This window comes from Delphinapterus leucas, chromosome 16 (genome assembly GCF_059928025.1).
Source record: "Delphinapterus leucas isolate spDelLeu-1000000601 "Yukka" chromosome 16, BTC_Dleu_Yukka2, whole genome shotgun sequence".
NCBI classification, from domain to species: Eukaryota; Metazoa; Chordata; class Mammalia; order Artiodactyla; family Monodontidae; genus Delphinapterus; species Delphinapterus leucas.
Window position 1 is genome coordinate 67307182 of NC_143144.1, and position 16178 is coordinate 67323359.

General features: G+C 46.9%; 1 protein-coding gene across 3 annotated transcripts in view; it reads right to left on the reverse strand.

The window, feature by feature from the left end:
* Nucleotides 1–16178, reverse strand: part of XPNPEP1 (X-prolyl aminopeptidase 1) — a 54831-nt gene that overhangs the window by 15825 nt on the left and 22828 nt on the right. For all 3 annotated transcript variants that reach the window (XM_089898153.1, XM_022568811.2, XM_022568812.3), the window contains 7 exons: nucleotides 14083–14146; nucleotides 12786–12890; nucleotides 9285–9377; nucleotides 8888–9031; nucleotides 6560–6655; nucleotides 4339–4420; nucleotides 2560–2770 (listed from right to left, as the gene is read on the reverse strand). In XM_089898153.1, the coding sequence (XP_089754279.1) occupies nucleotides 2560–2770; nucleotides 4339–4420; nucleotides 6560–6655; nucleotides 8888–9031; nucleotides 9285–9377; nucleotides 12786–12890; nucleotides 14083–14146 (795 nt within the window). The remainder of the gene's footprint in view (nucleotides 1–2559; nucleotides 2771–4338; nucleotides 4421–6559; nucleotides 6656–8887; nucleotides 9032–9284; nucleotides 9378–12785; nucleotides 12891–14082; nucleotides 14147–16178) is intronic.

The window sequence follows — 16178 nt, forward strand, 5'->3', positions numbered from 1 at the left end:
AGAGATAAACACATGCACATATGGTCACCTTATCTTTTTTTTTTTTTTTTTTTTGCGGTACGCGGGCCTCTCACTGTTGTGGCCTCTCCCGTTGCGGAGCGCAGGCTCAGCAGCCATGGCTCACGGGCTCCGCGGCATGTGGGATCCTCCCGGACCAGGGCACGAACCTGTGTCCCCTGCATCGGCAGGTGGACTCTCAACCACTGCGCCACCAGGGAAGCCCAGTCACCTTATCTTTGATAAAGGAGGCAAGAATATACAGTGGAGAAAAGACAGCCTCTTCAATAAGTGGTGCTGGGAAAACTGGACAGGTACATGTAAAAGTATGAAATTAGAACACTCCCTAACACCAAACACAGAAATAAACTCAAAATGGATTAAAGACCCAAATGTAAGGCCAGACACTATCAAACTCTTAGAGGAAAACACAGGCAGAACACTCTATGGCATAAATCACAGCAAGATCCTTTTTGACCCACCTCCTAGAGAAATGGAAATAAAAATAAACAAATGGGACCTAATGAAACTTAAAAGCTTTTGCACAGCAAAGGAAACCAATAAACAAGACCAAAAGACAACCCTCAGAATGGGAGAAAATATTTGCAAATGAAGCAACTGACAAAGGATTAATCTCCAAAATTTACAAGCAGCTCATGCAGCTCAATAACAAAAAAACAAACAACCCAATCCAAAAATGGGCAGAAGACCGAAATAGACATTTCTCCAAAGAAGATACACAGATTGCCAACAAACACACGAAAGAATGCTCAACATCATTAATCATTAGAGAAATGATGGAGAAAAGGGAACACTCTTGCACTGTTGGTGGGAATGTAAATTGATACAGCCACTATGGAGAACAGTATGGAGGTTCCTTAAAAAACTACAAATAAAATTACCATACAACCCAGCAATCCCACTACTGGGCATATACCCTGAGAAAACCATAATTCAAAAAGAGTCATGTACCAAAATGTTCATTGCAGCTCTATTTACAATAGCCAGGACATGGAAGCAACCTAAGTGTCCATCAACAGATGAATGAATAAAGAAGATGCGGCACATATATACAATGGAATATTACTCAGCCATAAAAAGAAATGAAATTGAGTTATTTGTAGTGAGGTGGATGGACCCAGAGTCTGTCATACAGAGTGAAGTAAGTCAGAAAGAGAAAAACAAATACCGTATGCTAACACATATATACGGAATCGAAGAAAAAAAAAAAAGTAATGAAGAACCTAGGGGTAAGATGGGAATAAAGACACAGACCTACTAGAGAATGGACTTGAGGATATGGGGAGGAGGAAAGGTAAGCTGTGACAAAGTGAGAGAGTGGCATGGACATATATACACTACCAAACGTAAAATAGATAGCTAGTGGGAAGCAGCCGCATAGCACAGGGAGATCAGCTCGGTGCTTTGTGACCACCTAGAGGGGTGGGATAGGGCGGGTGGGAGGGAGAGAGATGCAAGAGGGAAGAGATATGGGAACATATGTATATGTATAACTGATTCACTTTGTTATCAAGCAGAAACTAACACACCATTGTAAAGCAATTATACTCCAATAAAGATGTTAAAAAAAAAAAAAAAAAGGCTACAAGTAAGGTACCTTGAACTCCTGTGCCAGGCCTCAGTTAAAATGAGGGGGAAGGTGTCAGCTGCTTAGCACCACCCAGCAGGGGCTCAGTCAAGGGCAGGGCTATCAGTATCATTTGACCTTTGACAAATCCCCAACTCCCAAAGCCTCCCTGGGCCTCAGGTCTCCTTAACTATGAAATGTGGTGGGAGAGGTGGGTGTAGGGTAGTGTCTCCCAAACTTCAGATACTCTCATACCACCTGCACAGGTCTTACCCTAGCTGCTACCCCCTGGACCCTTATTCACTAAGACTTTTCTTTAGACTATCTTTGAATCAACATAGGTTACTGAACTGAACTCTCTCTTAAGAAACAATTTTTATAATATATGGTCTCATATACTAATCATATTTTTTTCTAGTACACACTAAAACACTTTTTTTATAGCTGATATACAGTATTATATAAGTGCGAGGTATACAACATAGTGATTCATAATTTTTAAAGGTTAAATTCCATTCAAAGTTATTATAAAATACTGGCTATATTCCCTCTGCTATACAATATAACCTTGTAGCTTATTTATGTTATACATAGTAGTTTGTACCTCTTAATCCCATATCCCTATCTTGCCCCTCCCCCCTTCCCTCTCCCCACTGGTAACCACTAGTTCATTCTCTGTAACTGTTAAAACACTTTTAAAACAGAGACATTTAAATAAACCTAAGTATGAATGTGTACCACCTAAAATCATCTCTCATGTCACGTTTTGGAAAACACAGAACTCAATGGGTTCTAAAAGCCTCACACTCCAGCCCAAAGGGCTCATCCAGGGAGACGACACCTCTGACCCAACAGCCAGTCCTGGAAATCTGCCTGAACAACCTCTGCTTCAAAGACAAGCCGCACGATGCCAGGACTGGAAAGGGCCTGGCAGCTGGAGTGGCAGGTTTAGATGGGTCTCTGGGGCTACCAACCTTGGGGATGGCCTCGCTCACGGCATAGCTGGCCTTGTCGCTGACCCACACCTTCTCCCTTGGGGAGAGGCTGGCGCACAGGGTCTTGAGCTCGCTCAGGATGGACTTGTAGGGAAGCACCTGGATTCTGTATTCAGCTTCCAGGCCCAAGTCAAGCAGCAGGTGCTCCTTCACACTGGGGGCATCTGTGCGGTCGCCATCAATGAAGAGCCTGCAGAGGGGCCAGAGGTGAGGTGACAGAAAAGGCGGGCATAGGAGCGAGAGGACGAGAACACAGACCCACACACAAGCGACAGGCTCTACCTCCCAGCATGCAAGCCAAGCAGTTCCTCTTTCCTCCATGCCTTTCCCAAATCCTGCTCCCCAAACTGCGCTCCCTGCCCTGTGTATGCCGTCACCTTCCACCCCACTCCCCAGGCCAGGACCTGGGCACTCTCCTCCTTGATGCTCCTCCTTCGCTCCTACATTGAGATCTTTGAACCTATAGCCTAAACACCCCTCAAACCTCTCCAGCTTTCGCTGTAGCCTGGCCCAGTCGCTGCCCAGGTTCAGGTCACTACCGTCTCTCACTTGGATCAGTACCACAGCCTCCTAACTGGTCTCCCTGCCTCCAGTCTTCCCTATCCACCCTATTTTTCGCAGCAATCATAATTCACCCCATAATTTCACTCCAATCATAACATTCTTTATGATTTACAAGCCTGACCATGTAGTTCCGTGTGAAAAACTCATTCAGAAGCTCCGCAGCATCCTCAGGACAAAAGCCCCAAGCTCCTGAACCTGGCTCACAAGGCCTTCCTTGTGGGGGCCCTGCCCACCTGCCGGCTTCCCGCTCCAGGTTCCAACCACACTGGACCACTCTGGGTCCTCCACGCATACTGTGCTCTCTCCTGCCCAGAGCCTCTGAAAATGCTGCTTCCCCTGCTTAGATCACCGTTCCTCTTCCTCCTCGCCCCCTACTCACCTAGCTAACCCACACGTACCCTTAATCTCTGACTCAATATTACTTTCCCCAAGAGCCTCCTCTGACCAGGTCAGGCCCCTCCAATAACACCCGTACCCACTCCAATGACAAGTTAGTGCCCACTATGTGCCCAAATGCCCTCAGGAAACCTCTCATCTCTGCAACTCTAACCCAGGACCCTGTCTGTCTCATTCACCCCAACACCTAACAGAGACCCCAGCACATAACAGGCACTCAATAAATATGTTGTCTGAATGCAGAAAGCCATCCAAATAAGAAGAGCAATGGCAGGTTGGCCACAAGCAGCAGTTTAAAAGATAAACTGACAAGGCACAGCTCAGGGGGTTTTTCTGTGTCACTTCTGACCTTCCAAAATGACTGGGTCTATTTGCATCGTGGACCCAGGATTATATAACAGAGCCCATATTCCCCTTGGCATTGGCTGCTAGGAAACCTGGAATCAAATGTATGGCCTGAACAAGACTTTGCAGCAGGAATTTTGTGAACTAACCTCACTCTCTCCAGTTTTGTTCTGATGTCCTCGACCACCTATTTTTTTTATCTCCTAGTACTACCGAGACTTTCAGAGATTTCAAATCATTTTCAGGATTAAAGGAGAGGCAGGATATAAATAATTATCTATTGTTAAGGAAGACAAGAAGGGGAAGGAAGAGAGGCAGGAAAGGGAAAGGGCAGGAGAAAAGCAGCATACTAGCGCACATCAGGCCGAGGCTGGCAGGCTCGGGCCAGAAGGGGGCGACTGGGGCTCCGAGGAGCTGCAGGGAAGGACTTCCAGGCACGAGGCCAACACTCACATGATGGTCTCTAGTCCTATGATTGCATAGGAGAAAAATACTGGATTGTGCTCCACATCTGATCCTCGGAGATTGAACAGCCCTGAAAAAAAAAAAAAGTTCCTGTCACCTGCCTGAGTGAGAGTTTAAGGGGTAGGTTGTAGAGCAAGGGAAGAGCTTCCACTCGCTAGGGAAGGACTGGGCGGCATCTCTCAGAGAAGCTGGGAGCCTCACTTCCTGGTCCGACCTCTGAGCTGCAGTTGCTCATATCCGCCAAATGATGGCACCAGAACTGTTTCTTACACTACCGCATCACCATCCCAAGAAGGGGATGGAAGAGTTATTAGTCAGAAAACCCAACAAATGCCCTCCAGACAAGAGTTGAAATGGTCCACCTGGCGGTGACCTGCCAGGCCTAGCAGGCCTGACGTGCCACAGAAAAACGCTCCGGCACTCCCAAATACAGGGGACGGAGCCAAGCACTCGCTCCCTTCTGAGGGGAATGACCTAGAGTAGAAAAACTGAGACCCACCCATGAGGCAGGCCAGATGAGGCCCTCTGTGCTAGGGTCAAGAGCCCCAGGAAGGCGGGGCTTCCCGGCAGAGGAACAAAAGCAGTGAGTCAGCAGGGCTCCAGCCCACGAATGAAACCCGAGCCTGCGGCCCACCCGGAACCACGGCTGGGTGGAGGACCTGCCTTGGCCAGTGTCAGGGGGTCTAGTGAGGTCACTGCGTGTTGGAGAAACTAGAGGGACCAGCAGAGAGCACAGCTCCCGTCCGAGGACTTCCAGCTGCCTAATGCTTGCTCTCCTGAGGATCAGAGTGCAGAGAAGACCCTGGCGTAAAAAGCACTGCCTCTATTTTAACATCATGGCCTCGCAAAATAAAGCAATGAGGCAACATGTTTTACCTATCAGACCAAACTAGCACTCTTTTTAAATGACAGCACCTGGGGCTGGCGAGGGTGTGGCGAGAGGGGTGTATTCACACACGCCTGTGCAACCTTTCCGGCAGGTACATGGCAAAATGGTCAAAAGCCCTGCCATGCACACCCCCTCTAATCCATAACACCACCTCTAAAGCCAACCAGAAGCTGGAAGAAAATTATCAGAAACTAAGACATGGATTGTGATGCACCAAGACTTTGATGGATGTTAACAAAATCACGAGAAAATTGGAAATTACTCAAAGGGCATATGTAGGGGAATAGTTAAGTAAATTATGATACAACCATATGATGAGATATTTAATATTCACTTAAAATTATGCTTATGTATGCTTAGAGTATCCCGATACACTGGAAAAAATCTAGCTACAAAATTACAAATGTGCAGAATGTTAACTGTGATTTTCTGCGTGTAAGGAAATTATAGGTGATTTTTTTTCTTCTTTCTACTTCCTCTGCACTTTCCAGGTTTTCCGCAATGGAAATGTGTGTCTTTTTAATAATAAAGGAGAGAAATTAGCTTTATATGTTATTTTCTCCAACGTTAAAGTTATTTAGTTAATTAGGGATATAAATCACTGACACTCTTGACAAAGTTTGGAACTGGGGATTAGAGAGCTAGGACACTGTGCAGTAAACTTTCTTTCTCTAGTGAGAAAAATCAAAGAATAAGGCAGTGCCTTGTCTCAGGTACCCTGGGTCAAATCCAGTCAGAAAATAGCAGACAGAATAAGAAGATTCCTTCAGGTTCTAGAAGGCACTGAACAATTCCATGGGGATAGTTTAAGGTCTAAAGATTAAAAAACTGCTATTGTACCAAAAGGCTTGTTGAAGAACTTTCAGTTCCTGAGTTTTCTGAAGTAGAAATATTTCTAGAACATCCTCATTATGAAGAACTTGGGGATATACAGGAAAAGGATAAAGAAAAAAATATCTCCTGTGATCTTACTTCTATACCCATAGAGACACACGAATGTTGACAGGCACCAAAAGTTTGTTGGAAATGTCCCTCCTCAGAGATGTCACAGTCCTGAGTAGACTGGCCAGAAAGGGACATCATCACAGATTTAACATCAGCCCCTGGCTGTAATACAGCTCCAGACCAAGCTACATTCCCCTCCCCGACTCCCTATAATTACTTCTCCATCCTACTCGGCATATCATATACCCCACTGGTGACAGTCTTTTGCTTATTCCCTGGCCACTCAGAAAGCTGAATTGCATGAACACACAGATTCCCAGAGAACCAATGCAGAGACTGGGTAACACTTCCCAACAGTGAAACCAGAGCACTCACATGCAATCTCATCCAGGGCAGTGACCACAAACCACACGACGTTCCTCTCGGCCATTTTCAACCGAAGATCTACAACTTTGTCCTTCCAGGAGATGCCTGCAAGAAACAAACATACTTGCGACTCCAGCCCTGGTCTGGTCCCAGGGACCTGCGGAAGCCAAGTGAAAGAACCCATTCCAAACATTTTTAACCAGCACCATATCCCAGGGAGCATGTTATCTGAGCAGACAGGAGGCCCAGATTCAAGCCCCATACATGAGAAGTGACTCTAAGCTAGTTGACTGTCAAGAGCTCTGACTACCTCAAAGAAAAAGTAATTCATTTGTTCATCCAACAAATGTCTATGAAGCATCTACACTTCCCAGGCATAGATATCTGCAGGTACCATGCTGGTCACTGTGGTTACAGCTCTGAGCTACACGCAGTCCTTGAGCTCATGGGGCTTACAGTCTAGAAGGGAAGACAGACAATTAAACCAGCAAGTAGTGGGACTTCCCTGGTGGCACAGTGGTTAAGAATCCACCTGCCAATGCAGGGGACATGGGTTCGATCCCTGGTCTGGGAGGATGCCACATGCCTTGGAGCAACTAAGCCCGCAAGCCACAACTACTGAGCCCGTGTGCCACAACTAATGAAGCCTGCACACCTAGACCCTGTGCTCTGCAACAAGAGAAGCCACCGCAATGAGAAGCGTGCGCACCACAATGAAGAGTAGCCCCCGCTTGCCGCAACTAGAGAAAGCCTGCACAAGGCAACGAAGACCCAACACAGCCAAAAATAAAATAAATAATTTTTTTTAAAAACACCAAAAAACCAGCAATTAGTTACACTTCTGTACAGGGAGCTTTGAGAACACACTACCCAGCAGAGAGAACTCACCGAGTCTTAGATGTCAGGGGAATATCACCTACCACTTTACATTCCTGGAGATACGAGACTTGCCCTTCAGTGCTAAGACCGAGGAATTCTCTACAGTCTGACTCAGTGTGACAACCACTTCCAAATCACACTTGCACTGTCAGACACAGCCACGGCCTCCCTGCTCTCCCCAGGATGAAATTGGGGTCCTAGAGGAGCTCACCCCATCACTACCACCACCACCACCACCCAGCAAGAAACAGCATATGTAACGCAGGGCGCAGCCACCTGTGAACACAGCAGGCATCTGTCTTATTCGCCCAGCACCTAGCAGTGTCCTGTACACAGCAGGCACTCATGTGTCTGCTGAACAGAAGTTTTACCAGCCACACCTGCTCTCCCCCCTTCTATAAGCAATAGGTCAGAGCCTCTGCTTCAGTTGAACAAAACTCAAAACACGCTGATGGAAAATGTTGAGCTGACCCTGGGCCACTCACTGGACCCATCCCCCTAATCTGTAATACCCTCAGGTGAGGGTGTCACAAGGAAAGCAAGCTGGGGGCTGTCCCCACAACTAAACGCTGCTTTGAAGACCAGCTCGGGAATGCTGTTTAAAACTTGACTGAGAGTCTGGGCTGTAATGCTTTCTTCCCAGGACCCCTCTGGGCAATGTGCCTACATTCCAGACATCCCCCATCCACCTCTCCTCTGCCGTTTCTACAGCAAGGCTCCCTCCCCTGCAGCCCCACCTCCCAGGCCTTTCCCTCTGCGCTCCTCACTCTTCCATAAATCACACTTTCATCTCCCACAAAATGTTCACAGAACTTGCTCCTCACTCACCACTATCACACAAGCCAAAGAAACCCACCCACACCCCAAAGCTACTAAAGCAGAGGACAGACAGAAGGAGGGCGCCTGGGAAGGTAAACGTACAAATGCTGACAGAAGAAAAGGAAATGAAATCTAGAAACCTCTAGGCTCACTACAGTCCAATAAAAATTAATTTAAAAAAACAAAACAAAAGACAATCTGCTAAGGCTGGGGTGTGTATACAACCCAATCAGCTGTTGACACTGATTGTGGATTAATAAATATGAGAAGGAAAAAAATTTAAATAAAGAAATAAAACTCTCAAGGTGACTAAATCAAACAAAGAAAAGAAACCTGTAGTCTGTTTCCAATATTAGACACGTTAGAGGGGCAGTTAGCAACTGAATGGTAAAAAAGCCATCTCAGCAGCACCCACAGGTCTGCCCAGAGGAGCTTTGCAAGAATAAACTATGCCAAAGTAGGTGGCAAGTAGGTGGCAACTGTGGAAACAAACTGAACTCCTGCTGCATCAAATGCCCCACGTGCCAGGGCGGGGCAAAATCCTCCAGTCAGCTCAAGCTCGACCTGGATTCAGAGGACTTTCGTTGAGGTGAAGGGGCCGATGGTCGGGGGCCTTCTGGGCACAGCCGTGGTTCTGACCTGTGTAATCCAGGCCCAGTGTGATGAGGGGCTTGCACGGACGCTCAGGCCGGTCTGTCCAGATCTTGTCCACAAGGTTCTCCTTGACAGGAATTAGGTGGTGGCCAGCGCTTCTCAGAACCTTGGCCATCTTCTTCCAGTAATCTGAGGAGAAACACACGTGGTCTAGCTATGAACTGAACACCCTTTACAGGCAGCAGGGCTTTGAGAGCCTGGCACCTTCTGAAAGGCTATCCTGTGGCCCTGTGCTAACTCTTCTCCTCACCTTGACCTTTGTTGTGACATCAAATCATGCTGAGCCCCCAAATGTTCCACAACCCACAAGCAAACAGGGAGGATGGAGAGGCCTCTAGAACTCACTTCCTCACCCAAGATGAAAGGGCCTATGCTTACTCACCTGTAGGAATGATCAGTGGGTCCACACCAACCCTGGATCCTTCAGGAAGTACGCTCACCAGCCAGTCTTCCTGAGTTGGTGTGTCCTTCAGACCTACAGAGGGAAGAACTGATGAGAAACAATTCCCAGGGGACCCAAGCTCATTGTCCTATCCAGAAGGAGGCAATTCACCAACATCATGATAGCAGGGTCTTTATTAAGCACCTTCTTCAAAGAGAATTGACAGCACTTGGAAAATTTGAACTTCCCTTAATCCTGGAAGACTATGAAAAGTGTAAGATGCTATAAAAGGAAAACATAAAGTAAGATGGTATATAAGGAATGGGTGAGACAGAAGAAAAAAAGAAACAGGATTTTCATTAGACCCCTGGTAAAAAGGCATCCCAGGAATCGCTGCAATACAGGTACATGGTGTCATCGTGAAGATCGTCTTGTATCAGCCTTCGGTCACTTTACCACTACTGGTGATGAGAGGGTGGGTGGTGATATGGTGAAGGCTAGAGCTGGGAGCCTCCCTTACATCGCACACCAGGTAAGGGGAACACACACCACAGTGCCCTCCCCTTATCTGTAAGGCAGCATTGCAGACTGAAGGCCCCCTCCAGACAACCAGGCCTGACTGGCAGCAGAGAAACGTATCCAAAGACTGTAAGAGGGACACACAGGAACCCAACATCGTGTCTTTAACTGGCTCCCTGGGCTTCCCAACTACCAAGAGCAAACAGTCATAGGACACCAAATAAGCTTCAAAAAAGGAACTAAAGTTATTTTTATATCCCCGTTTTTCTTTAATTCGACCCAGTATCTTGTATGTTTCAGATGTATACTTTTTTCATCAAATTTTTGCTAAACAACTAACATTTTGAGAAAATATTAAGAGCAAGAGTTCACATATTCTGAAATAGTACTGTTTTACCATTCTCCCTAGCGAGTACTGATAACCACATAACCACAGAAGGGAAGTTCAAAGGTTTGTAAAGAAATGAGCTCATGGGACTTCCCTGGTGGTCCAGTGGTTAAGAATCCGCCTTCTAATGCAGGGGACGTGGGTTTGATCCCTGGTCGGGGAACTAAGATCCCACGTGCCCCAACCACCAAGCCAACTAAGCCCAAGCGCCACAACCACCAAGCCCACACGCCTCAACTAGAGAAACTGTGTGCCACAAACTACAGAGCCCACGTGCTTTGGAGCCTGAGCGCCACAACTAGAGAAGCCCCCACGCTGCAACAAAGAGCCCACATGCCGCAACTAACACCCCGCGTGCTGCAACTAAGACCCAATGCAGCCAAAAAAAGCAAACAAATAAATAAATATTAAAAAAAAAAAAGAAATGAGCTCATGAATCTGTTCTAAAAAACTGCCTAGAAGCTGGCACTGAGTTGTTATTTTGTTATTTGATTCTTTCCTATTTTTTTCAAACCGCTAAACAAGCCACTTACTAACAAAGTTTCTTTAATGCCCCTAGTATAACTTTCACAGGATGAAGTCATATCATCTCCTAGAAGACAGATGTTTGGCAAAAACCCCAGGGATGAACCACTCCCCAACTACACCCACCAGAATCTCCCTACACAGGAGAGACAGTGAGGAGGTGGGCTTAGGGCAGAAACTAGAGAGGGGCTTGGAAGGGAGAAGAACTCATCCGCTGGGCTGTTTTAGAGGACAGGCAGACAGTATTTGCTCCTCTGACACTCTGACCCCCAAAGCGCTGACTTATCTAACAGCTGGAGTTTAGGCCCCAGAGAGAGATGACCACACCCCAGAGGCACACTGAATGATCCACTGGGGTACAAGCAGAAAGTATTAGGACTTCCATTGGTAATTTTTCTTAAAAAATAAGATATCAATCTTTGCTTGTATTTGAAATACAGATGGACTGGGCGCATATACCGTCAACAGAGGCATGTAATCAAAAAGTTTAAAGGTCTAGTGGCCTATCCATTTATAATAGCCCTACAACCCCAAGTGCCTGTGTGTGTGTGTGTGTGTGTGTGTGTGTGTGAAACAGAGAGAGAGAGAGAGAAGAGGGAGAACAACTGGGGCAACAACCACCTGTACCTTTGATGTTTCTATATTTTTAAAAAGACTTTTGAGAAACGGAAATTTAAAATAAATCCACTGCCAGGATAAAAACGTTCCTAATTCCTCCTTCCCTAAGACAAACAACACTTATATATGTGGAGAGTGTGTGAAACACACACACACACACACACACACACACACACACACTACCTCAGTAGGCTAACTGCTTGGATCTTGGAGTCAACTCAACTCAGCGTCAACAGCCCTCTGTTCCGTGAACCATGAGTCTGGCAACAACCTGATTTCCTCATTACTTCCAACTACAAACAAGAAATACCAGGGATTTGGCCTCATCTTCTCTTCCTCACTCAGCCCTGGTAGCCCCTTTTGCCTCCTTCTATTGTCCAAGTTCAAAATTCAGCAGGCAGAGGCCTTTGTACAACCACTAAAATCATGTTTCAAAAGACTATTATAGTGACAAGGAAAAACACAGCACAAAATTAAATGAAAAAACAAGAGTACACACACACACACACACACACACACAATCATTATCCAATAAACACTGAGCTCTATGCTTCCCATATACTATTTCTTTAACCCTCACCATTTTATGTGGTACTTACTATTACTATTCCACCTTACATATGAGGAAGCTGAAGCACTGAAGGTGAAGCAACTTGCCCAAGAAAATTCCAGACCCATGCTCTTGCCCTATGGCTGAGCTGCCAGAAGCAAGTCAGGATCCTCAGAGGGAGAGCTTCCTAGCTTCAGTTGCCAATGGCCCCTTACCTTTATCTCTCTTTGAATCATGAGGCAGCAAAGAGCAACGGAAAGGCCCCAGTGCATGAATCAAATGCACAGCAAGCTATGTGAGCTGCAGCAAAGCAACTGTCCTCTCTGGCCCTCAGTTTCTCCTCACTGAAATGAGTATCCTGAACCAGGATCTTCCAAAATTGAACGCGCAATGGTATGTGTATATCAGCATGTCATTTTCTTGGTTTTCCTTGTGCCATGAACTGGACTGTGTCCCCTCAAAATTCATACGTTGAATGTAACTATATTTGGAGACAGGGGGTTTAGGAGGTAATTAAGGTTAAATGAAGTCATAAGGTAGAATTCTAATCCAGGAGGACTGGTGGCCTTCTAAGCAGAGGAACAGAGAGAGATAGCCATGTAAGGATACAGTGAGGAGGAGGCTGTGTGCACGCCAGGAAGAGAGCTCTCACCAGAACCTGACCACAAAAGCACCCTGATTTCAGACCTCCAGCCACCAGAAATGAAAAAGTAAATTTCTGTTGTTTAAGCCACCCAGTCTATGGTATTTTGTTTTGGTAGCCTGAGCAGACTAAGACACCTTGGATTCTAAAAGGGGCCCGTGGCCCCATAAAAGGGGTAAGATCCAGAAGCCCTGAGGAGCCTAGGGTCCCCTGCCAGAGCTGGCCAACTAAAGTTGAGATGGCTGTGCCTCTACGCACCCATCTTCATGAGCGTCCAGTTGCTGTCCATCTGCTTGGCAGCCTGGAGGAAGTAGCGCCCATCAGTCCACATGGCCGCATGTTCTTCTGTGACGATGGCTGTGCCTACAGCAGGGGAGCAAGGAGATGAGAAAGGTTTCTGACCACCACCTAGAAGCTGCACAAAACGGCAGCAGGCAGGCAAGCACGGTGAGGGGCACCAGATCCCGTGTGGCCTCACCACCGCTCTGGTGGGGCCTCTGGTGGGGCAGCGGGGCCTTTAACTCCAAGAGAACCTCCAGGCAAGAAAAGATGATACCACTGAAAACCAGCTGTGGGCCAAGCTCTGAAAGAAACAGTCCTGAGTCAGCCTGGGTATTGGTCCCTGCACAGAAAGGACCCCACTTGTACAGCATGAGTCAAGGCCAGTAGAAAGAGGTCTGTGGACCTGCGGCCACAAGGGTCTCGTAATTAACAAAATAGCGGTGAATCTGCTCAGTGATCGCAGCCATCTGCTCCACCAGACACTCTAAAGGAGGTGTTTCACCTTTCCCAAGAGAGACCACCTGGATGCTGTCAGTGTTCATTGTGATGCAGCAGTTGGTCACCAGCCGGGAGTTTATGCCTCCCACCTCTATCTGCCCTCAGTTCCCACAGGCCCAGCAGAACTCAGGGCTTTCAGCAGAGGTGTCAGCCAAAACCAATCCTCAAGTGCCTTTCACATCAACGGAACCAGTGCGCTAACTGCGAGGAGAGGGGCTCGCACCAAGTCTAGCAAGGATGGGAGTCTGAAGGGGGGAACCCATCCTAAAACTCAAGGGCACAACAGCTTTGGGAAAGTTAGGGCAGGGCAACAATGTAGCTCAACATTCATCTTTGTTATTTAAGCTGAAACTGAAAACAGAGAAACCAAAAGTCAAGTGCTTAGACAATTACACAGGACCAATAGGCTAAGGAGGGGGTTTTCAGGATGCTATTAGTGTCCCACTTCTTATTTGGAGTGCTAGTTACACAGGGGTATTCAGGTTAATTGATACACTTTTCTGTATGTATGTTACAGTTAATAAAAAGTTCAAAAATATTTTTTAAGTAACATTTTTTAAGATTTGAAAAGCAAAGGCATAGAGAAAAGAGACACTAAAATGTAAGCTTAGGAGCTGGGGATGCTGGGACCACATCCGCTCTGCAGAGGCTCAATGGGGACGTCTGGTTTGCATTTTTTTTTTTTTGGTTCTATATCACAGGCTGAAACCGGTTCTAGTTATTTTTGAGAGGCAAACAAAAGTACCAAAAGAAAAAAGAGAATTTAGAAACTCACCCGCAGAGCCGTCAAATCCAGAGACAAAGGCCCGCCGACAGTCACACGGAGCAATGTACTCACTCTGGAAAACAAAAAGGACAAGGAATTGGACCTTGATCAGTCACATGCCGACTCCTGCTCGGCCCAGCAGGGCTGCAAAGGCCGGCAAAAGCTGGGCACCTGCCTTCAAGGAACTGCCAATCTAGCTGAAAAGGCGAGCTGAACATTTTTTTTTTAATTAGTGCACACTACAGAAGACCCTAATTAATTACGGGCTAAAGGGCTGTTCCCTTTAACCTCAATTTTTTCATCTGGAGAACAAAGCAAGTCAAGAGAAACAGATCAAAACTGCTCTTTCCTCACTGAGATCTCACTCAAAAAACAAACCAATAGCCTTCTCCCTTCCTTGCCACTGACATTTAGGCATCTGTTATTTTTCTCAAAAGCCCGAATTTCTGTTTTATGTGCCAATAATTCCCTAACTTAAGTCTCTTTAGAGATCAGCTTATTTCTGAACTTCCTGTTTGTATCCTCCATGCAAGGCAGTGTCACCAATCTCTCCCACGCAGACCCTGTCCCTTCCTGTTAGGGAACAAAGGGAAATGCTTCCTCTAACCCAGGAGGCTTCAGCAAAATAAAAACATCATGTTCAAATCCAGGTCCTTCCCAGCCGATAATCCCTTGCCTCTGAATGGAATGGGATTAGGGCTAAGAAGGTAAGAGGTTCCCATTCCTGGGGAAAGGGTATGAGGCCACATTGTGTAACTTCTGGTAATAGCCAGTGAGGCACAGAGAGTCAAGTAACTTGTCCAAAGTCACACAGCTAATAAGTAGCAGAGGCAGGATTTGAACCTGGGCGGTTTCAGAGCCTCAACTCTGAAGCCCTATGCCATGCTGCCCCCATAAAACACATCGTATCCCATCCTCAAAATAACTCTCCAGGATAAGACCAATAGCAAATGAGAAAATTGAGGTTCAAACACAGAATCTTTAAGCAACCAACACATCAATAGCAGGGCCAGGATCTGGTCTACTCGAGACCAGAGCCACTGCTCCTTCTCCTGTTAGCAGGTTATTCCTGAGCTAAAGGACTTGGCAGGGTTAAGAATGCTTAGGATAGAGAAGGGGGCTGCTGGCTGGACTCCAAGGCATTTTGGGACAGTCAACATGATGTAGGGGAAAACGGCTCCCAGGTTCTAGTCCTGCCGCGTGGATGAGAGCTGCCCCTTTCACAAAGGCAGCCACAATCGCAGCCTCAGACCAGTCACAAGACCATGACCCACAGAGGTGCTGGCAGCATCAGCAGAAAGAATCATGATGGCAGGATGAAGGGGCTCTGAGAGCTCTGGGTCGCACCTGCCCTCTAGCAGGCCCAGCTACGTGGTCTGCAACAAGTCTCCTCACCTCTCTCAGCCTCAGTTCCTCATTTCTACAACTGGTCATTTCAGATTGCTGAACACAATGGCAAGCAAATGTGTGATCCCGAAAACACAAGGGAACATTGACCAGATAGCACTAACGACATAAAAAGAAGTGGCCTCCAGCATCATTTATGAACTATAGAGCCCTCCTTTGTTTATTGACCCAGGAATTAGTGAGTGCAAGACTGAAAAAAAAAAAAAAAGGCCAAAATGGGGGAGTCTGTTCCTACCCTTCTCCTAGTTCTGTTGTGAGGAACAGTAAGTGAATGTTCAAAACAACTCACCAGAAACCTGGGAGTGCTGCGTATATGCAACAGAAGAGACAATATTAATCTCTTCCTCCTGAGTGGTGAAAAAGCAGCTAAGAGGCTGGGAAAACTCAGTTAACAAAAAAAAACCTTGTGCTAAAACTCAGAGTACACAACGGGGAAAATACAGAGGGGGCACTCTGGACCAACAAGGAGGTCCGCCTGGCTGGGTGCTCTCCCACCCGACGCACAGTGAGGAGGCAGGTGAGGGGCTCGGCCTGGCTGGGCTCTGGCACGCAGGGACACAGCTCTTGAGGAGTGCCCCACCCCTACCTGGGGAAGCCGGGGCGGAGGCTCACGTCCCCCCAGGGGTTACCTGGAGCTGCCTCTCAGCAAAGGCAGGAGAAGAGTTTCTTCAAAGGGAGATGGAATTAACAGCAGGTGG